This window comes from Hyperolius riggenbachi, chromosome 10 (genome assembly GCF_040937935.1).
Source record: "Hyperolius riggenbachi isolate aHypRig1 chromosome 10, aHypRig1.pri, whole genome shotgun sequence".
Taxonomy (NCBI): Eukaryota; Metazoa; Chordata; class Amphibia; order Anura; family Hyperoliidae; genus Hyperolius; species Hyperolius riggenbachi.
Genome location: NC_090655.1, coordinates 235,926,220 through 235,948,457, shown reverse-complemented (window position 1 = coordinate 235,948,457; position 22,238 = coordinate 235,926,220). Strand labels below are relative to the sequence as shown.

The window sequence follows — 22,238 nt, the reverse complement described above, 5'->3', positions numbered from 1 at the left end:
TTCTCCAGCCCACATTCCTTCAGTTACTCTCCTATAGTAGCTAATGTCTGATCTTCTCAAGTCCATGTTCCTCACCTGCTCTCCTTCTCCAATCTGAGCTTCGTACATACTCCAAAGTAAATAAAGAGGCGGCACACCACTGGCTGCAAAGATGCGTATATTATGAAACAGAAGCACTACATGTTACGGAAAATCCTTCATCAGGTGCATAACCACTTGATGATGGATTTTCCATAACATGAAGTGCTTCTGTTTCATAATAAATGCATCTTTGCAGCCAGTGGTGTGCCGCCTCTTTATTTACTTTGGGCTATATCGGAGACCGTGGGAGCAATCCGGTCGAGGCTTGGCACCGGCAAATCTCAGGATACAATATACCTGGGTACTGCTACCGTGGAATCTCACAGTTAGTTGGACTTCGTACATAGTCCCCTTCTCTTCTGCTATGTTCTCCTCTGGGAGTGTGGTTCTCCTGTCACTGGGGCAAGATGATATCTGGAACCGCTGCCTCATAAACATTCTATAATTACAGTCATAAGACCCTATTTATTACAGCTGCAGAGTCAATCAGAGTGAATTCACATTGAGTGAAAGGAGGAGTAAGCAGACAGCTGGAGGTTACAGAGGAAGTATCTATGAATTGGAGCAGCAGTTACGTTTTATGCACAGTTGATTTAAAACAAGAGGTCACGATATGAAATAACCACAGTAAAGGGATCTCTATGCCTCTAACATCTCTGAGAAGAGAGTTTATATTAGAAGGAACAAAGAAAGGTCAAGCAGTGACACAGTGCTGTAAACATTCCCAGCTCTTTACTACAGAAAGTTGACAATGTAAAAAGTCATTATTTCCTCACAATAGCTTCAGATATGAAAACAAAACGTATGTATGTAGATAACCATATATAATTAATAACAGACAAACGTGACTCTGCTCTGGACTCAGACACACAAAACATTTATATCCATAAAATATAAAACACAACCTTTAAAAATGTTCTTGTATATATTCATTAACTGGATGCCTGATTTAAGGCTCATATTGGCAAAGAACTTCGGAGGTCTAAGATTAAAGTCCTTTTACTTAGCAATAATCATATCAAGATGTTTAGTAGAAAATATGGTCACAGTCTCAGACTTCCCGATGTATATACTGTAAGATAAGAAATGCATGGGGCAAGTTACAATCTAACCCATCTCAGGCCATGGGTATTTTTTAGACCTCTTATTCTATAGAATATTTTATTTTAGTGGTGAGAATTAAAAAAACAACATAATGCCCCCCTCCCCATTCACAGGAACTATTACGAGCAGAAAAAGAGCCCCCCTCTGCTCTATTTACCAACTCCAACAGCTGTCATCAGTGATGCCTTACGAAAGGAGGCAAAACAGCCTCTCCTTGCAAAGCACCCCACCTACTGCTGGAATGTTTATTCTGCATAACTAAAGAACAGAACTGCTGTGCATTGACAATAAATGTCTAAATAGTGTTCAGGTGCTCTCTTCATCCAGCAATCTGACTAATGCCTTATTATCTCTGCTTAGCTGGAGAGGTAATTAAAGAAAAGTGACCTTGACTGACAGATCCAAAGAGAACAGTCACCTGGAAGAACAAACTCTGTTTTTTCCCCCAGGTATTGCCACGTTCATGTACAGTCACAAGCTTGTTAAGGAAGGCATGTAATTTTATTTATTTCAGCTTTGTGCAAATGTCTAAACTAATGACTTAAACAGAGACATGAGACTTCTGGGAAGTCTGTTGTCATGTTTATTACAAAGTCATAGCAGCAGGTTCACCACAAAGTACTAGCAGCTGCAGTATTCTGTTGTAAAATAAAATATGCTGCATTCATTTCTGTATTGAAGTGAAGTTACTCTTTATGATACAGTAACAAGACTTTTCTCCATGTGAAACATCTTCAGGACATTGGGGTGCAGGCAGGGGAGGCGGATGTAGACCAGGCTAACATGGCTGCAGGGGAACCCAAAACATCCCGAATCAGATAAAATCCTGGATGCAATTGTTAATTCTTCCCATGTGTTTGTCATTATTATTGATGGGCGGGCATCCTCCGATGAAGAACAAGCATTGATATTTCCCACACTCTCATCACAGATCTGAGATCATTGAAACATTGCTGTATCCTGGATGTCAAAAAGAAAGAGTGCAGGTGTGGGTTTTCTGGTGTCTTAGAAGCGCTCCTCTCTCAATGAAGCCTTTCCCACACTCTGAACATGGATAGGGTCGCTCACCTGTGTGGACTCTTTGGTGTCTCACGAGATCACCCTTCTGAATGAAGCCTTTCCCACACTCTGGACAGGAATAGGGACGTTCACCTGTATGGGTTCTTTGGTGCCGATATAGGCTTCCTTTCACACTGAACCGCCTCCCACATTCTGAACATGAAAAGGGGCGTTCACCTGTATGAGTTTTTTGGTGTTTGAAAAGGTCTCCTTTCCGCATGAACCGTTTCCCACACACTAAACAAGAAAATGGCCGCTCACCGGTGTGAGTTTGCCGGTGTCGAAGAAGATTGCTTTTCTCAGTGAAGCTCTTTCCACACTGCAAACAGGGAAAAGGGTGAGCAGCTGTGTGGCTTTTCCTGTGTTTAGCTAGGTCTGCTTTCTGATCAAAACACTTCCCACACTCTGAACATGAGAAAGGCCGCTCACTAGTAGGAATTCTCTGGTGTCTGCTGACGCCCTTTTTGAGATGGAAACTTTCTCTGCCCTCTTCACATGAGACAAGTTGCTCACCTTTGTGGCTTCTCTGGTGTTTAATAAGGCATTCCTGAGAAATAAAAAATTTCCCACACTCTGAACATGGAAATGGAGGCTCACTTGGGAGATGATCCTCATCAACAAACAATTCAAATCCAGGAAAAATCTTATCATGTCTCCGTCCATCTCTGTCTATAAAAGCAGAAAAAGAATCCTCCCCACCAGAGAGAACCATTCCTCTATCTGTACTGTAAGCTCCAGGATGGATGTCTCTAGCGATGGAGTTTTCTTCTGAAGTACATTGTGTGACACCATTATCTTCTGCAGCATCATCCGGATGTGACATAATATGTTCCTCTAAGGTGTTCCCGACATCATCTCCCCCTGCTGAAGGAAAAATGATAATGTGATACCGTTATTATAGCCATATATGGTACCATTTTTTCATCCAATCTTACCATTTCTATGTAGAATAAGGGTAAATTAAGTGAATATACTGAAAGGATAATTTAGGCAGTTCCCTTATATTACATAGAAATGGTAATATTGGATGAAAAAATTGTACCATGTATGGCCACCATAACTGTGTCATGTTGTTCCAAATGTACCTATGATGACAGTTTATACATACCTGGGGCTTCCTCCACCCCCCTCCAGCCTGATCGGTCCCTCGCCGTCCTCTTCTGGCTCCTGGATCCTCCGCTATGGCTCCTGGTATTTCAGCCAGTTGGGGCACAGATGCAGTCCAGCCGCGCACACGAGTGTTCTGTGCCTGTGCAGTAGTACTGTACAGGTGTAGAACTCTCCCAGCAATGGGAGCACGATGGGGCACGCACCAATGCACACCACGTCCTGACTGGCCAAATTAACAGAACCCGTAGCGGAGAATCCAGGAGGCAGAAGAGGACGGTGAAGGACCAATCAGCTGGAGGAAGCTCCAGGTATGTATATATTTCTTCTTCACTTTCATCTCAGGCAAGCCATGTAGTCCTGTATTACTAAGCTCAATCACATTACTGGTGCAGCTAAACCAGATATGGCACAATGGAGAACATTGGGTACCAATTAAAATCTGTACTCTAAAATTCTTACAATAAAAAGCATACCATTCTATTCATTATGTTCTCCTGGGCCCCTCTGTGCTGTTTCTGCCACTCCCTGCTGCAATCCTGGCTTGTAATTGCCAGTTTTAGGCAGTGTTTACAAACAAAAGACATGGCTGCTAAAAGCTTGTGATAGGCTCTGAGAAGCTGTCTATGACTCACACAGAGCCTGCAGGGGGCGTGGAGAGGGTGTGTATAGCTTCTATCCTATCACAGCAGAGCAGCAGATTCCTGCCTGAGTGCCTGAGCCTGGCAAAGCCGTCAGAGGAAAGAAGATTAGATTATATAACAGAGATAAATCAGCCACTATGCAACTAGGAAAGGCTGCATTAAGACAGACCACATTAGAACAGGTATAGGAACTTATAGGATAGACGATAGAAGGCAGAAAATGTTGTTACAAAGTCTCTTTAAGGCAGGAATGATGGACCTACATTCACCTTAGTTGCTAAAACCATTATGTTATACTGAAGAATGGAGATGGGCCTTTCATATGGTGTACAGTATCTCCTCCTCATTTGTTGGGAACATGATGTTATCCTGAGGAATGGACATTGGCCTTTCATATGGTGTACAGTATCTCCTCCCCATTTGTTGGTACTATGCTGTTATATTGAGGAATGGAGATGGACCTTTCATATGGTGTACAGTATCTCCACACATTTGTTGGTGCTATGATGTTATACTGAGGAATGGAGATTGGCCTTTCATATGGTGTACAGTATCTCCTCCTCATTTGTTGGTGCTGTGATGTTATACTGAGGAATGGAGATGGGGCTTTCATATGGTGTACAGTATCTCCCCCTCATTTGTTGGTGCTATGCTGTTATATTGAGGAATGGAGATGGACCTTTCATATGGTGTACAGGATATCCACACATTTGTTGGTGCTATGATGTTATACTGAGGAATGGAGATTGGCCTTTCATATGGTGTACAGTATCTTCCCCTCATTTGTTGGTGCTATGATGTTATACTGAGGAATGGAGGTGGGCCTTTCATATGGTGTACAGTATCTCCTTATTTGTTGGTACTATGATGTTATACTGAGGAATGGAGATGGTCCTTTCATATGGTGTACAGTATCTCCTCCTCATTTGTTGGTACTATGATGTTATACTGAGGAATGGAGATGGGCCTTTCATATGGTGTACAGTATCTCCTCCTCATTTGTTGGTGCTATGATGTTATACTGAGGAATGGATATGGCCCTCTCATATGGTGTACAGTATCTCCTCCCCATTTGTTGGTACTATGCTGTTATACTGAGGAATGGAGATGGGCCTTTCATATGGTGTACAGTATCTACTCCTCCTTTGTTGGTACTATGATGTTATACTGAGGAATGGAGATGGCCCTCTCATATGGTGTACAGTATCTCCTCCTCATTTGGTGGTACAGTGATGTTATACTGAGGAATGGAGATGGGCCTTTCATATGGTGTACAGTATCTCCCCCTCATGTGTTGGTATTATGGTGTTATACTGAGGAATGGAGATGGGCCTTTCATATGGTGTACAGTATCTCCTCCTCATTTGTTGGTACTATGATGTTATACTGAGGAATGGAGATGGGCCTTTCATATGGTGTACAGTATCTCCTCCTTATTTGTTGGTACTATGATGTTATACTGAGGACTGGAGATGGGCCTTTCATATGGTGTACAGTATCTCCTTATTTGTTAGTATTAGGATGTTATACTGAGGTTACTTACTAGTTCTTATATCCGGAAAACATTCCTCTTCCTTAATAGTCCACATTACTTCTTCTGCCTCCATAGATTGCTGATCATCCCTCACATATGTCTTCTCTGTCTCCTCTTTAACCACAACTTTCATTGTTATGTGTCCTTCATGCTTAAAACCACAAAAAAATGTGAACAATAATGGTGTGAAAGTGAACAAAAAGTTTGTTGTAACATTAAATCTGCACACCTACCTGATAATGGTGGGGGATGGGGAGATCTTCCTGTGGACAATCCTGGGAATAAAGAGGACCTGTACATTGCTCTGGTGGGCTTCTGTTGGTGAATTCATCTGTAGGAAACACACACTGACTGAATTTATTTGGCCACAAGCAGGAAATGTCTTTAGTTCATGTAACAACTCTTTTTTTCCCAGTTGTTTAGGATTTAGCTAATTTCAATTATCACCATAATTTACATACAAACTAAACACCCATGCAAAGGTTTTATATTAAGGGTTCTCCTAATTATGTATATTAATTAATGCATAAGTGTAAAAGTACGTACAAATGACCTCACTGTGTATTAATGAGTTACGACAGCTTATCAGCTGTCTTCTATGTCAAGCTGAAGGTCTAACTTAAAAGCTGCCTCAAGCAGATGCTCACTGATAATACATAGCGGAACACTGCTTTATTATGTGTGTTGTACAGAGGCGCCAGCAGGATAAAAATTCATAAAATTTTTAAAAATTTGTATGGAGGAAGTGGTGGGCTAGCCTCCACAAACAAACAGACGTCCTGTTGTTATATAAATATATAATTTTATTATACGATACCCCACAACGGAAATGCAACGCGTTTCGCAGGTCAAGCCCGCTTCATCAGGCAAACAAGGGGTTTAACAGGGAATCTGTGGTATCAGGAATAGCGCAGATTCCCTGTTAAACCCCTTGTTTGCCTGATTTTATGAATTTTTATCCTGCTGGCGCCTCTGTACAACACACAAATCCATTGCGTCCACTCCTGGTGGATGGGAGTGCTACCTCCTTTTCTCAACCCTACAGAGAGCGACTTCTTAGCCCTGAGTGAGGACAGGCTTAATCTCCTCACCTGCCTTTATAGTGGTTACCTGGACGGTAACCCATGTTTGTGAGTATAATCTTTCTCACCTTATCATTTCATCAAACTATTCTGACATACTGCACTATATTGGGCTCTCGGTTTCCCGTTTTATTACGGCTTTATTATGTACAGTAAAGACAGTATGCATGTTCCTTACTGAACTATACTAGCCCAAACCCCAGCATCAAAGACTGGAAATCAAAAGGCAAAACATGGTTAAAGTGAACCAGAAATAAAGAAGGAAAACGATGTTATACATACCTGGGGCTCCCTCCAGCCCCATCCACCTGGATCGCTCCCACGCTGCCGTCCTCCGCTGTCTGCAGCTTCGAGAACCCGGCCCCGCACTTCCGTCAGTCGGACCCAGACTAGCGTAAGAGAAGTGCGCTGTTTGCGTATCTCTTCATGCCCTCCATGCTGCTCTATCCTTTACAAGAACTTTAAGTCTCCTCTTACCCACTAAAGTGAGGGATGACTGCTTCTCCACCGTCACATCCTTGTATCCTTCTGTATACGGCTTCTTCCTTATCACATCTGCATGGTTTACCATTCCCTTTACAATAGGATTACAATCAGTCACACTTCCACCCTAAAAGTATAGTCACAATATAATAACAGTAACAAGGCAGGCAATGTACACATCATAACATAAACAGCTTTTCTTGCCCATGGAGCTTCTACCTGATGATGGGGTGGGATCTGACCTTCTGCCACAATGTTCTGCTCCTGATCTTTCTGTCCTTCCAGACACTCCCCCTCCTCATCCTGTAATGCAGAGAATTCAGCCTCATGACACACAATGCAGGGAAGGGGATTATTTGTCTTCATATTTAGCACTGCTCACCTCTCCCACCAGCAGCTCAACGATCCTGTGGGTGGTTTTCACAATCTTCTGCTTGGTGTGTCTCTTGGGTATCAGGGAATGAGATGGAGGCACCGTGATGGTCACATGATTTCCAAATGTCACTTTAGGAAAATTCTGTATATAGAGAGTAAGAGTGATGTCATGTGACCTCCCAGAATCCTACCTAGCCCTCCAGACAGGTTTTATTAAAGGATAAAGATTCCATATGAAGATGATACAGGCACAGGCATGTATGGTGAGCTGTCCTGATGCTCACCGCTCCTCCCGTTCTTCTTTCTGCCCCCTCTCTTACCAGTAATTACCCTCCAGCCCCGTCTTGCGTTCGGTTTGGTTGGGCATCATTCAGTGTGCCTGCGCCGGCCATGCTGCAAGCGTACTACGTGTTATCGCAGACATCACGCGCATGCGCAGAGTGCTCCTGGCCACAGTTGCGTGCTATAGCACAGATGAGCGGTGGGCATCGGAACTTCTCACCATATATCACGTGTGTATTTTAATAATAGAGATAAGAGATAAGATGTCATGTAACATCCCAGAATCCTCCTCACCTCTCCAGTCAGCAGGTAGATGATTTCCAGGGTTAGATTTATTATCCCCTCTGTCATGTGACTCCAGTCCTCCTCCATCCTCACTGGTCATGTGATCTATACAAGGTTTTTCTCTATGGAGAGATAAGCTCAGAATGAAGGTCTCTGGACTGTATCAGGACGGGGGTATATTACATGTGTCACACACTCAACATTTTAAACACTGCAGCCTAATATATCAGTATGATTGAAATGTTGCCCACAATAAAAGTCTTTAGTTTAATGCTCCCTTCATCCTCAGTGATTGCCCTTTATACACATCTACTGTGTCTACTGCAGCTGTTAGTACATAACACAAATGTGCCAGCTATGTACATTTACATGTATAGTTACAGAACACTTCCCCTCACCTTATGTCTCCCCTCTTCCTGCAGAGCACAGTGAAGTATGCTGGTGAGGGAGCTGTCATAGCTGCCAGTGTCTCCCCTCTTCCTGCAGAGCACTGTGCAGTGGAGTATGCTGGTGAGGGAGCTGTCATAGCTGCCAGTGTTTTCCCTCTTCCTGCAGAGCACTGTGCAGTGGAGTATGCTGGTGTGGGACCTGTCATAGCTGTCAGTGTCTCCCTCTTCCTGCAGAGCACTGTGCAGTGGAGTATGCTGGTGAGGGAGATGTCATAGCTGCCAGTGTCTCCCCTCTTCCTGCAGAGCACTGTGTACTGGAGTATGCTGGTGACGGAGATGTCATAGCTGCCAGTGTCTCCCCTCTTCCTGCAGAGCACTGTGCAGTGGAGTATGCTAGTGAGGGAGATGGCATAGCTGCCAGTGTCTCCCCTCTTCCTGCAGAGCACTGTGCAGTGGAGTATGCTGGTGAGGGAGATGTCATAGCTGCCAGTGTCTCCCCTCTTCCTGCAGAGCACTGTGCAGTGGAGTATGCTGGTGAGGGAGATGTCATAGGTGCCAGTGTCTCCCCTCTTCCTGCAGAGCACTGTGCAGTGGAGTATGCTGGTGAGGGAGATGTCATAGCTGCCAGTGTCTCCCCTCTTCCTGCAGAGCACTGTGCAGTGGAGTATGCTGGTGAGGGAGATGTCATAGGTGCCAGTGTCTCCCCTCTTCCTGCAGAACACTGGGCAGTGGAGTATGCTGGTGAGGGAGATGTCATAGCTGCCAGTGTCTCCCCTCTTCCTGCAGAGCACTGTGCAGTGGAGTATGCTGGTGAGGGAGCTGTCATAGCTGTCAGTGTCTCCCCTCTTCCTGCAGAGCACTGTGCAGTGGAGTATGCTGGTGAGGGAGCTGACATAGCTGCCAGTGTCTCCCCTCTTCCTGCAGAGCACTGTGCAGTGAAGTATGCTGGTGAGGGAGCTGTCATAGCTGCCAGTGTCTCCCCTCTTCCTGCAGAGTACTGTGCAGTGGAGTATGCTGGTGTGGGACCTGTCATAGCTGTCAGTGTCTCCCTCTTCCTGCAGAGCACTGTGCAGTGGAGTATGCTGGTGAGGGAGCTGTCATAGCTGCCAGTGTCTCCCCTCTTCCTGCAGAGCACCGTGCAGTGGAGTATGCTGGTGAGGGAGATGTCATAGCTGCCAGTGTCTCCCCTCTTCCTGCAGAGCACCGTGCAGTGGAGTATGCTGGTGAGGGAGATGTCATAGCTGCCAGTGTCTCCCCTCTTCCTGCAGAGCACTGTGCAGTGGAGTATGCTGGTGAGGGAGATGTCATAGGTGCCAGTGTCTCCCCTCTTCCTGCACAGCACTGTGCAGTGGAGTATGCTGGTGAGGGAGATGTCATAGCTGCCAGTGTCTCCCCTCTTCCTGCAGAGCACTGTGCAGTGGAGTATGCTGGTGAGGGAGATGTCATAGCTGCCAGTGTCTCCCCTCTTCCTGCAGAGCACTGTGCAGTGGAGTATGCTGGTGAGGGAGCGGTCATAGCTGCCAGTGTCTCCCCTCTTCCTGCAGAGCACTGTGCAGTGGAGTATGCTGGTGAGGGAGATGTCATAGCTGCCAGTGTCTCCCCTCTTCCTGCAGAGCACTGTGCAGTGGAGTATGCTGGTGTGGGAGCTGTCATAGCTTCTTTTCTGCACTGCACTACCCAGTCCCACAAATTTACAAATTATCCGCTGGATGGGGGTTTTAAAGAGGGACTCCAGTGAGAATAACGTAATAAAAAAGTGCTTCATTTTTACAATAATTATGTATAAGTGATTTAGTCAGTGTTTACCCACTGTAAAGCCTTTCCTCTCCCTGATTTAAATTCTGACATTTATCATGTGGTGACATTTTTACTGCTGGCAGGTGATGTCAGTGGAAGGAGATGCTGTTTTCTTTTTTGGCAGTTGGAAACAGCTGTAAACAGCTATTTCCCACAATGCAACGAGGTTCACAGACAGGAAACCGCCAGGACCATGGTTCTGACATCACACTGTGGGAAGGGTTTCACCACAATATCAGCCATACAGAGCCCCCTGATGATCCATTGGTGAAAAGGAAAATATTTCTCATGGGAAGGGGGTATCAGCTACTGATTGGGATGAAGTTAAATTCTTGGTCACGGTTTCTCTTTAAGCAAATTCTGCTAATTCCAAGTGGGGTTTCCAAATCAAAGCAGTTGTGAATTGTTAGTGTGCACCGGGACTGGAACACAGGGAACCAGAACCACACGATTTACCATCTGGCAGGACTAGCATGAAGGAAACAGATCATATCACAGAGAGATGTATACCTGCTGATGGAGTAACATAAGTTATAACAGGCTTACCACAGATAAACAGATTTACATTGTGCAGTATATATATATAGGGGATATAATCAGCGATCACATGATGGGACTCACCAGCTGTGCTGCCCATGTGATGTGTGTGCATTACATACTATTTATTTATACTGCATCACAGAAGATGGCATTATTAAAATTAGAAGGATGAGGGGAGATCCCAGGTGTTTCTGATGGGTCTGGCCTCTTATCCAGCACCATTCACAGATCAGACCTCCATCACCCTCCTCTATGGGTAGCAGCAGCTGCTGGGGAGGGAGATGGGACACGGGAGGTTATCTTGTTGTATGAATATAAATATAATACCTTACTTATTACCTCCTCGGCTGCCAGTCCCAGCAATGGCTCCTCTCGACTACTTCCTCCCAACACCACCCAAATCTTCCTGCCCAGGCTAAACAGTCCTTCCTGTCTTTGTGTTCCATGTTCCATTCATAATTGGTGACATTACCATCTTGTGGTGAATAGAGGAACTGCATGCTACATGTGCTGCTCGGTGTTTCTTTCATTGTAACAAACAAACAAACACAGAACACTTATATCGCTCTTTTCTCCTGGTGGACTCAAAGCGCCAGAGCTGCAGCCACTAGGACGCGCTCTATAGGCCGTAGCAGTGTTAGGGAGACTGGCCCAAGGTCTCCTACTGAATAGATGCTGGCTTACTGAACAGGCAGAGCCGAGACCCGAATCCTGGTCTCCTGTGTCAGAGGCAGAGCCCTTAACCATTACTCCATTCAGCCACACAATTGTATTGTATTGTATTATTATTGTATTATTAGGGGCTCTTTCACATAAACAGCTGTGATAGTAAGTTTAAAGTACAGCTTATTTTTTAAATTCTATTCAGGCCCCGAATAAGAGAACAAAAATGATTGAATAACGTGCATGGTGGGCTAGATTACCTTCTCCTAAGTGTTCTGACGCTGTTTATGGTGGCCATACATGGTACAATTTTTTCATACAATCTTACCATTTCTATGTAGTATAAGGGTAAATTAAGTGAATATACTGAAAGGATAATGTAGGCAGTTCCCTTATATTACATAGAAATGGTAAGATTGTATGAAAAAAATTGTACCATGTATGGCCACCATTAGTTTCCTGCTCCCCGCCCTCAATGCTCTTACCTTCTACGCTTTCCTGTAGTTTGACCGAGTGGTGCAGAGTGATTCTTAAAGGGAACCCGAGGTGAGAGGGATCTAGAGGTTGCCATATTTATTTCCTTGCAAACAATGCCAGTTGCCTAGCAGCCCTGTTGGTCTTCTGGCATAAGTAGAGTCTGAGTCAAAACCCTGGAACAAGCATATGGCTACTCCAGTAAAACCTGAGTCAGACTACCTGATCTGCTGTATGCTTGTTCCAGGGCCTATGGCTTAAAGTATTAAAGACACAGGATCTGAAGGACTGCCAGGCAACTGGTATTGTTTAAAAGGAAACCAATATGGCAGCCATGGGCGTCGGGCAAAATGGGGCAGATCCCCCCCCCCCCCCCCCGGCCGTCAACACTGCCTAATCCCAGCAGCAAGCCCAGCGTTAGACCTCAGAATCAGCAGACGACCAGTGAGTGCGGGCGCTAGGACCTCGCGGACACCGCACTGATATGCGGAAGTGACATCACTTCCGCATATGCAGCGGGGTGTCCACAGGGGTAACGTACGCCCGCTCTCACTGGTCGCCAGGCGGATTGTGAGGTCTGACACTGGGCTGGCTGCTGGGACGATGGTGAGTGGGGGTCCTTGTCACTCACTACATACACTGGGGGACAGCTGTCACTACCTAAACTGGGGTGCTCCTGTCACTACCTGAACTGGGGGGGGCACATCTGTCACCACCTAAATCGGGGGGGGGAGGGGCTTCCCTGTGACTAAACATGGGGGGTGCCTGTCAGTTCATGTAAATTTGGCTCCACCCATGACCACCCTCCCTTTTTTGGCATGGCGCTATGCCTGCTGCACAACTTTCCCCGCTGTATATCGGTGTGGTGCGTGTAGTGCACCGCATGGCTATAATAAACATCAGTCTACCATCTTAAGTACACTTTAAGGGAGAAGCAAGATGACAGGTCCCCTTAAAAAACAGAGTAACAGGAGCTTAAACGGTGCAGATCAAACCATAAAAATGGCAAATGAAGTGTGCTCAAAAGATGAGGTTGGTGAAAGAGTAGCCAACTAATAGAGCAGCCGAAGATCTTAGACCCGTCTCCACTTGGGTGGAACTGAAGTAGTCTTCATGTGGTCACTCTTAAAAAAATTGAACGCAAACTTGAACTGAAAATTGAAAGTCAAAATAAACATACACGTCATAATTACCACTCGTGTAGTCTGCTCATCAATCTCTTTCTCCTCTCCTGCATCCTGTTTGTCCGCTCAGATCAACGGAATTCTTCGTCCTGCATTTTTAAAATGGCCATTACCCCATAACAGCTTCCTGGACACCACACTGTTAAACTGTAATACCGCCCACTTGAGCCATAGGGAAACATAGACATTACCTTGCTCACCAGTGTTCCTTTCAGTATAACTGACCGCAACTGATATATTTCAGTTCTGACTAAAACTTGTCAGAACTGGAAGGAATAGTTGTAAGAAGAAAATGGCAAGCTTCTGAGAGGAACGGACAACAAGCTATGTATGATGTGTTTATTTTAAATAAATTTACTCGGTTCAGGTCCACTTTAAGGGCTCCAGCTATACCATATGAAGCTGGGGACTCATGCCTAAGTATGGGTGCACCCAAGAATAGACAAATCTATGTTACGTTTATACTAGAAGGGACACAGAAGGTCAAGCAGTGACTCAGTGCTGTAGACATTCCCAGATCTTCACTATAGAAAGTCAACAATGTAAAAAGTCATAATCTCCTGACAATAGCTTTAAATGTGAAAACAAAACTTATGTATGTAGATAAACATGCAGAATGAATAACAGACAAACACAGCTGTACTCACATAAAAAATGTATATCCATAAAATAGAAAATACAAATTCAAAAATAGGCTTATTCATAAACAGAATTTAAAGGGCAATCAAGGCAAAAACATTTGGAAATGCATGCATATAAATGTACATTTCTCCCAACCTGAAATGCCCAATACATTTATTTTGTTTCTTTGTTCCTGTCACTTACAGTAGGTAGGGAAAATTTCACAGATCTGACAGGTTTTGAAATAGTCCATTTGCACATAGGGTATTCTCAGTTATTTGCAAAAGCACCTACTGAACTGCAGTTGCTCAGTCCAACTGCCAAAATAGTGTACGCACACCGCCGTACGCAGCAGAAACAAGCGAGTGTGACAGTTGGGGGCATTAGCTGGATCGTCAGTCGGATCACTATCCACTAACTGCAGTTGTCCTTGTATGACGCTAAGTTAAAGGGGCACAATGGCAAATATTTTTAAAAATTAAAATATGTGCAAACATAAACAAATAAGAAGTATGTTTTTTTCCAGATAAAAATGAGCCATAAATTACTTTTCTCCTATGTTGCGGTCACTTACAGTAGGTAGTAGAAATCTAACACAAGCGACAGGTTTTGGACTAGTCCAGTGATCTGCAAACTTGGCTCTTCAGCTGTTAAGGAACTACAAGTCCCACAATGCATTTGCCTTTATGAATCGTGGCTGTGGATGTCAGCCTCCAGCAATGCATTGTGGGACTTTTAGTTCTTTAACAGCTGGAGAGCAAAGTTTGCAGATCACTGGACTAGTCCATCTTTTAATAGGGGATTCTCAGGGTTTTATTTATTTTCAAAAGCACTTAGTGAATGGCAGTTGCTCTGTCCAACTGCCAAAAAACTGTGTAGCGAGCAGGGAAGCTGGCCAGCATCATTGTTTAAATCCTTTTTAGGGAATATCTTTAAAAAGAATAAAAGCCTTGCTGAGAATCCCCTAGGAAGAGATGGACTAGTCCAAAACCTGTCGCTTCTGTCAGATTTGTACTACCTACTGTAAGTGACAGCAACATAGGAGAGAAGTAATTTATGGCTCATTTTTATCTGGAAAAAACATACTTCTTATTTGTCTGCGTTTGCACATATTTTAAATTTAAAATTTTTTCGCCATAGTGCCCCTTTAAAGTTGTGGGTGTGGTGTGCCTCATTCTCCTCCTTCCTCTGGGACAAGAGAGTGCTGAACAGCATGTTCGTAAAGCAATTATTCCTAAACTGTCATCCAAAACAATCACAAATTTCATTTTAAGAAACGGAAATGTAAAGGTGATAAACAGCTTTACTTACAATATTATACAGATGGTTGCTAGCATTACAAACTTGCAATTAAAATTATAATTACATTTCCTAGAGAGAATAAGGGGATAATAAAAAAAAAAATTAACTCATTTAAAAATACTACAGTAAATTGCGTTACCTTGCACATATACAACCGTTGAGCAATGAAGCCTTCTGCCTATTTGATTCAGTGAAACTATATAGGTGCGAAGACAGAAGACACACTCTACGACGGGTCCGTCAGACGCTCCCGCTGGGCGGACGTTCAGCCGACAGTAGCATATGTGTACACGCTGTCGGCGAACTGATAAGGCTTGTTCAGAAACAGCCTGATCAGTCCGCCGACAGCACGTACACACGCGCTACTGTCGGCCGAATGTCCGCCCAGCGGGAGCGTCTGACGGACCCGTCGGTTACGGAAGTAGTGCGTGAGTACGCACCTTATGAGTTTTAGCTCGTGTGCAAGCTGGCACATTATGACTAACGGTACCCATATATGGTACAATAAAAATGCTCAATTTTCCTGTTTATTTGACCAAAACGATCGAATCGAATAAAAGTTTATTCCATTATGGTGCCCACACATGGTACAATTTTTTCATTTTTTTTCAATGAGATTTATTTAATTATTCTGTTAGATCGAATCTAAAGATTTTTCCAACATGTCCAATCAGGTTTTTTAAAAAAATGGGAAAATCGAATCTTTTTTTCTTGACCGAAAAAAAGATTCTTTTAAACTTTCATTAGATTCGATCGTTTTGGTAGAATAATCAGGAAAATTGACTGTTTTTATTGTACCGTGTATGGGCACCTTAAAGGACACCGAGGCGAAAATAGACTAAAATAAACGATTGTATCTATCTTCCTTTTCCTAAAAATGACTTAAGATATTCAACAGTTTTACTTTATGTTTAAATCTACTTTTTAAGTTTTAACTGTTGTTTTTGCTCAATGCCACATTCATTGAAGTATGCCAGAGCTAAACTCTATGAACTATTGACCCTTTTTATCTCTTTCCTGCTCCCAGAAGCCATTTTCTGCTAGAAAAGTGTTTTATAGTTGGAATTTCTTATCAGTGAGGGTAACATTAGTCATTTACAATAGTCACACACTGTCTGAGTCAGGACTGAGAGAGACGCAGGGGACACTTCAGAATGTTTGGTGGCGCGCTGGGGGGGGGGGGGGGGGGGGTAACACGGACACCTGATTGTACCTGCAGCACTGAGCACATGAGTGGAGGAGGGGGGTCATGCAGCAGGCAGCAGATAGCTTTTTCTTTAACATTGTGATGGGTGTTGCACTCGGAGGTTGCTACCTGGGGAGCCATGCAGCCTTAGGGACGCCTCTAACACAGCTACCAGTGTACAGCGGCACTTAATTTGGCCTAAGTGGATGAGTGCCCACGAAACGTATTGCCTGTGCTTTCGTGCTAATAAATAATTCATCTTATGTGAATTTGTCATCATTGAGGTAAGCCACCTCATATTTTTTCATTTTATTATTGTTTTTAGAAAATTTAATTTTATTGGGCGCTTCTTCCCTCTTAACCTTATCACAGAAAAGTGCCCAGTGCCCACCTTAGTCTGAGATCATTGAACCATTGCTGTACCTTGGAGGTCAGAAAGGAAGACTGCAGGTGTGGGCTTTCTGGTGTTTTCGACATGCTCCTCTTTGAACAAAGCATTTCCCACACTCTGAACATGAAAAGGGACACTCTCCTGTATGAATTCTTTGATGTTTCAGAAGATCCCCCTTCTGAATGAAGCCTTTCCCACACTCTGAACAAGAATGAGGACGTACACCTGTATGGCTTTTTTCGTGCCAATATAAACTTCCTTTCTGACTGAAACACTTCCCACACTCTGACCATGAAAAAGGGTGATCTCTTGTGTGAATTTTTAGGTGTTTAAAAAGGTGTTCTTTTCGAATGAACCGTTTCCCACACTCTGAACAAGAAAATGGCCACTCACCGGTGTGAGTGTACTGGTGTCGCAGAAGACTGCCTTTCCCAGCGAAGCGCTTCCCACATTCCAAACAGGGAAAAGGGATAGCACCTGTGTGGCTTTTCCAGTGTTTAGTAAGGACTGATTTCTGAAAAAACCACTTCCCACCCTCTGAACAGTAATAGGGACGCACACCTGTATGGATCCTCTTGTGCTGATATAGGCTTTCTGTCACATTGAAACACTTCACGCACTCTGAACATGAAAAAGGCCGCTCATTGGTAGGAATTCTCTGGTGTCTGCTGAATTCCATTTTGAGAACTTCCTTCACCTTCTACACGAGACACGTTACTCACTTGTGTAGCTTCTCTGGTGTTTAATAAGGCATTCCATAGAAATAAACAATTTCCCACACTCTGAACATGGAAATGGGGGCTCACTTGAGAGATGATCCTCATCAACAAATGATGTAGATGCTAAACATTTATCCCTAATCCACAATGATCAAACCAGCTTCATGCCAGGCAAGAAAACCTCACTTAATATCCGCAGATTGTTTGCCAACATTCAAGCCACTCATGATAACTGTGGCAGTCGGGTTATAGTCTCACTAGATGCCGCCAAAGCATTTGATGCTGTTGAATGGCCATTTCTCTTCGCCACTTTGTCCAGGTTTGGTTTCGGCAACAATTTTATCCGATGGGTTAAAATCCTATACAATAACCCCTTAGCACAAATTTGCACCAACTCCAACATATCTTAGCCATTCCCAATAGGTAGAGGAACCAGACAAGGTTGCCCTCTTTCTCCCCTACTATAGGCCCTCTCTGCTGAACCACTCACCTGTAAAATACGTGCAAACTCAAACATTATAGGTTTTAAAATCAGCGGTATAGAAAAGAAAATCAGCCAATACGCTGATGATACCATCCTTTATCTAGCAGATCCACTCACCTCTCTATTCACTGCTTTTGAATTAATCACTGAAATGGGAGAATACTTAGGTCTATCCATTAACTGGAGCAAATCCGCCATTCTTTGCCTAGATGGTCCGGAAATCTCAGCTTCCTCACTATCTTGTCCATTACAAATCGTGACCTCTTTTAAATATCTAGGCGTTGTGGTTCGGACCTCCCCATCAAGTTATTATCAGGACAATGTTGCCCCCCTAGTGAAAGCAAGCTTTCCTCATGGACTAAGTTCCCTCTCTCGGTCATGGGCCGCGTTAATCTGATTAAAATGGTATTAATGCCCAAAATTCTGTATATAATTCACAATTCCCCAACATTTTTGCCTGCAACCTTCTTTAAGAAACTGAGATCTCTGATGCTCTCTATTGTATGGAACAAATCTCGGGCCAAACTTAAACATGATATACTGCAATGTCCTGCTACTCTTGGTGGGGTGACTCTACCATCCCCCTTCTTATATTACCTGGCATCCCAAGTTGAACAAATCTCCCAATGGTTTGTATCCAACTCACTACACTCCCCTGAACTGTTGGGCTTCTCTGCCACAGACCATACCAAGAACTTTCCATTTGCTTTACTTAAAAATACACTCACAAAGAGCGACCCTAACAACACTATTTTATCCCAAGCCGCCCGTGTCTGGCGTGCAGTGAACAGAATAATACCCTCACCTATATGGGAACACTTCACTCCTCTTTGGCGCAACCCCAAACTTCCTGAACTAGCTAATCTCATGAATACGTCACTCTGGGCAGACAGAGGCATACAGTATCTCGGTCAAATTTTGCAAGACACACACCTTGTCTCCTTTGAAGCACTCTCCGTTCAATTCTCTCTGCCCCCTCAATTTCATTTTATGTACCTCCAATTACATCATGCCCTTCAAGCCCAATTCCCCCTTGGTCTACCTTTACCAGGCACTTCCCTCCTTATGGAGTCCATTAAAGATGGACCTCTCACCCATCTCATTGGATCTTTATACGCTATTATTAGTCGAACACCTTGCTGGACATGTAATGGATCATTCCATGAATAAATGGATACAACTGGGTGTTCAGCTAGATGAGGAGGAATGGGAGGATAGTTTACTGGCTGCCCTACAGGTATCCCCATGCATCAAGGACCGCCTCACACAGTTATACATCACACACCAAAGTTATCTTACCCCTAGTTGGGAGCCCCCAACCCTACCTTTATACACCTTCTTTGGCAATGCCCCCCAGTTGCTGACCTCTGGAAATAAGCAGTGGACTTTCTCCATGACATAATGGGATCCCCCATCGCTCTTGATATTAAAAGTTGTGAGCTAAACATTTATGATGAAGATATTAACACATTTGAGAAGACTTTTTTGATAGAATCTACTTTTATGCTTAAACAATGTACAGCATTTAGATGGCTATCTCCAATCCCCCCCCCCCCCCCCATACAACGACTGGAAAGTCAGAATCAAAAACTCCCTCCACCCTAAAAAATTGGTTTACCTTCAGAGAGGTTTCCCCTCTAAATTTAATAAAATACGGGATCGCTGGATTGACAATGTTGGCCGTTGACTCTTTGCATGTTATGGTTTGTTCTTTCTCTCCATAATGTCCTCCCTCTTTGAATATCCTCTTCTCCTTACCTCTCCTTCCCTCTCTTTAAGACATACTCCATTATGCGCCAAATTACCCCTCTCAAATTTTCCTCCCCTCCTTTCTGCTTTCCCCTTTTCTCTTCTGTCTCTCCTGCACTTACATGGTATATAAACGTACTACTGTACAACTTCTTTGATATGCATAATGTCTAATAATCTGTTGAATCCGCATTGATGTTTATATTGAACTTTTGTATTACCACTGTTTTATATTTCAATAAACCTTTTGGTTAATGAAAAAAAATAATGGAATCTGGCGAACACAGGGCTACTTAATTCTGGTATCTTTGGTATTGCAGCTGCTTAATTCTGCTATATGGGGGTCACTCTGCTGTATATAACCTGTAAGGTGGCCCACAGATATAAGCTACCAGTATAACACATTGCCGTCTCCAGTGGCCTGAAGGACAGTGTATTCTCAGCATAACTCAGCACCCATTGAGCCGATAAACTAGAAGGCAAGAACTGAGGCCCAAATTCATTGCTCTGCCGATGGCTCTGTATGGGATTAATCCATCTCTGTATACGAGCTTGTTCTCAGTGCGCAGTGTTCTATTATTATTATTAAGCATTTATATAGGGCCGGCATCTTCTGCAGCGCTGTACAGGGTATATTGTCTTGTCACATAACTGTCCCTCTGAGGGGCTCACAATCTAATCCCTAGCATAGTCCTGTCTATGTAAGTATTGTGTAGTGTATGTATCATAGGCTAGCGCCAATTTAGGGGGAAGCCAATTAACTTATCTGTATGCTTTTGGGATGTGTGAGGAAACCGGAGTACACGGAGGAAACCCACGCAGACATGGGGAGAACATACAAACTCCTTGCAGATATTGACCTGGCTGAGATTTGAACCAGGGATCCAGCGTTGCAAGGCGGGAGCGCTAACCACTATGCCACCGTGCTGCCCTATTCTATAGTGTCTAACTTTACCTGAAGGGAAATTTATAGAAAAAGTGATATACTTATCTCAGTATTGAGAATCCTCTGGATATTCTAGAGGCTTTTCCCCCATCCCCCTCGAGCTTACCGATGCAGCGCTGGGACCCTCGGAACATAGTCGACAAGGGCTGCCTTGCGCCTCCACAGTAGTAGGGAGCTGCATGTGGACGGACATTTTTTTTTTTAGGTGCAAGATCAGCTCCGTCAGTTCACCTGCCCCTGTTCATGAATGGGAGTGGGACCATGAAGAAGAAGGTGGTCCCAGCAAACAGTGTTAGTCTAAAGAAGGATCAGAGGAGCCTCAGGAGCAACTAAAGGCTTCCCTCTACTGAGCAGGGCCAGATTTCTGCAAAGGCCATAAAGTCCCAGGCCTTAAGCGGCTGCAGATCAAGGGGGCACCTGGACGTGAAATAGGGGTTGCTACATATGAAAAGGAAGGTTGCAAATGGAGCAATACATGAAAATGGGAAGCTGATGCCTAAGGGAGCTATACATGAAAGAAAGTTCTGCAGTACATGAATGTTACACATGGAAGGGGAGGCTACCCATGGAATGGGAGGGGGCTGCTGTACATGGATGATACACATGGAAGGGAGGGGGCTACACATGAAATGGGAGGAGCTGCTGTACACGGATGATACACATGGAAGAGGGGGCTGCACATGGAATGGGAGGGGGCTGCTGTACATGGATGATACACATTAAAGAGGGGGGGGGGGGGGCTACACATGAAATGGGAGGGGCACTGCTGCATATAGATGGAGAGCCACAACATACTTGGCCTAGGGGCGGAAGAAGCCCAGCCTTGCTACAGAGGTAAGTATCTGACTGTTTATTTTCATAAGTCACAGGTTTGTTTTCATAGATATGTTCAATGAGATAAAATAATTAAAGTGATACTGAAGCAAAAAAAAAAAAAAAAAACCCTCATGATATAATTAATTGGTTGTGTAATACAGATAATTGATAGAAAATTAGTAGCAAAGAAAATAATGTCATATTTTTATTTTCAAGCATATAGCTTTTTGTTTAATAACATTGCATCATTTTCTTTCCACGATACACTCAGCATTTTAAATCATTTTACCGAGCAGGCTAGTGACCCTTTGAACTTTTCTGTGCAGACAAACCATAAACAAACAAACAAAAAAATGAGACAGTAGAGATAAGTGCTTTAAAAAACAGTGCTGTCCACGACTTTATAAAGTCGCAGAGTTCAAAGAAGCTCTTTTGCATAGATAACAACTGAAGTTTCTTAACTCTTCCTGTACTGGAAACAATAGAAGACTCATATCTGTGCTAATACTGTTATTTATTAGCAGTACTACACACATCATCATGAATGTATTTTCACTTCATATTCCCTTTAAGAGCAGAACTAGAATTAATTTTTTCATGCAACTTTATTCAGCTTAACCACTTAAGGTTCTTGGATGTTAAAGTTCAATTATATCCCGCACCTATTCAACAATGACTCATTGCTGCCATAGCAAACACCAGTTACCATTTAAGGAATCTTACGAAAAAAAAGTTGTAGAAAAAAAAAAAAAAAAAAAAAAAGGTATTATAGTGACAATGAACTTGATTCACTAACCGTAACACGTTTTCACAGCGCGAGCTATATCCCCTTGCGGCTGCTAATAACCTAGCGCGACTTAATGATATAGCTGTGCACACTACACGCGCTAGTGGCAGCGTGCGTAAGTCAGCAATGGCCGATACTTACACTAGCCACGCGG

The 22,238-nt window shown here is 43.7% G+C and overlaps 2 protein-coding genes across 5 annotated transcripts; both read right to left on the bottom strand.

Annotated features, from left to right (window-relative positions):
• Positions 1-1,664: 1,664 nt before the first annotated feature.
• LOC137534905 (zinc finger protein 154-like) lies at positions 1,665-11,153 on the bottom strand. Of its 4 annotated transcripts, none has more exons than XM_068256610.1 (8): positions 11,102-11,153; positions 8,046-8,158; positions 7,477-7,611; positions 7,314-7,397; positions 7,089-7,221; positions 5,763-5,860; positions 5,539-5,680; positions 1,665-3,108 (listed from the first exon to the last, which is right to left on the bottom strand). In XM_068256610.1, the coding sequence occupies exons 2-8, from the start codon at positions 8,121-8,123 to the stop codon at positions 2,153-2,155; spliced, it is 1,626 nt and encodes a 541-aa protein (XP_068112711.1). In that variant the 5' UTR covers positions 8,124-8,158; positions 11,102-11,153; the 3' UTR covers positions 1,665-2,152. The 4 variants fall into 4 exon arrangements, with proteins under 4 accessions (XP_068112711.1, XP_068112714.1, XP_068112712.1 ...); XM_068256613.1 differs by having other exon boundaries at positions 7,089-7,185; XM_068256611.1 differs by having other exon boundaries at positions 11,095-11,150.
• A 5,470-nt stretch (positions 11,154-16,623) lies between these two features.
• On the bottom strand, positions 16,624-17,262 carry LOC137536955 (gastrula zinc finger protein XlCGF57.1-like). The gene has a single exon (XM_068259122.1). It carries the CDS (start codon positions 17,260-17,262, stop codon positions 16,624-16,626), a length of 639 nt encoding a protein of 212 aa, XP_068115223.1.
• Between the last annotated feature and the right edge of the window lie 4,976 nt (positions 17,263-22,238).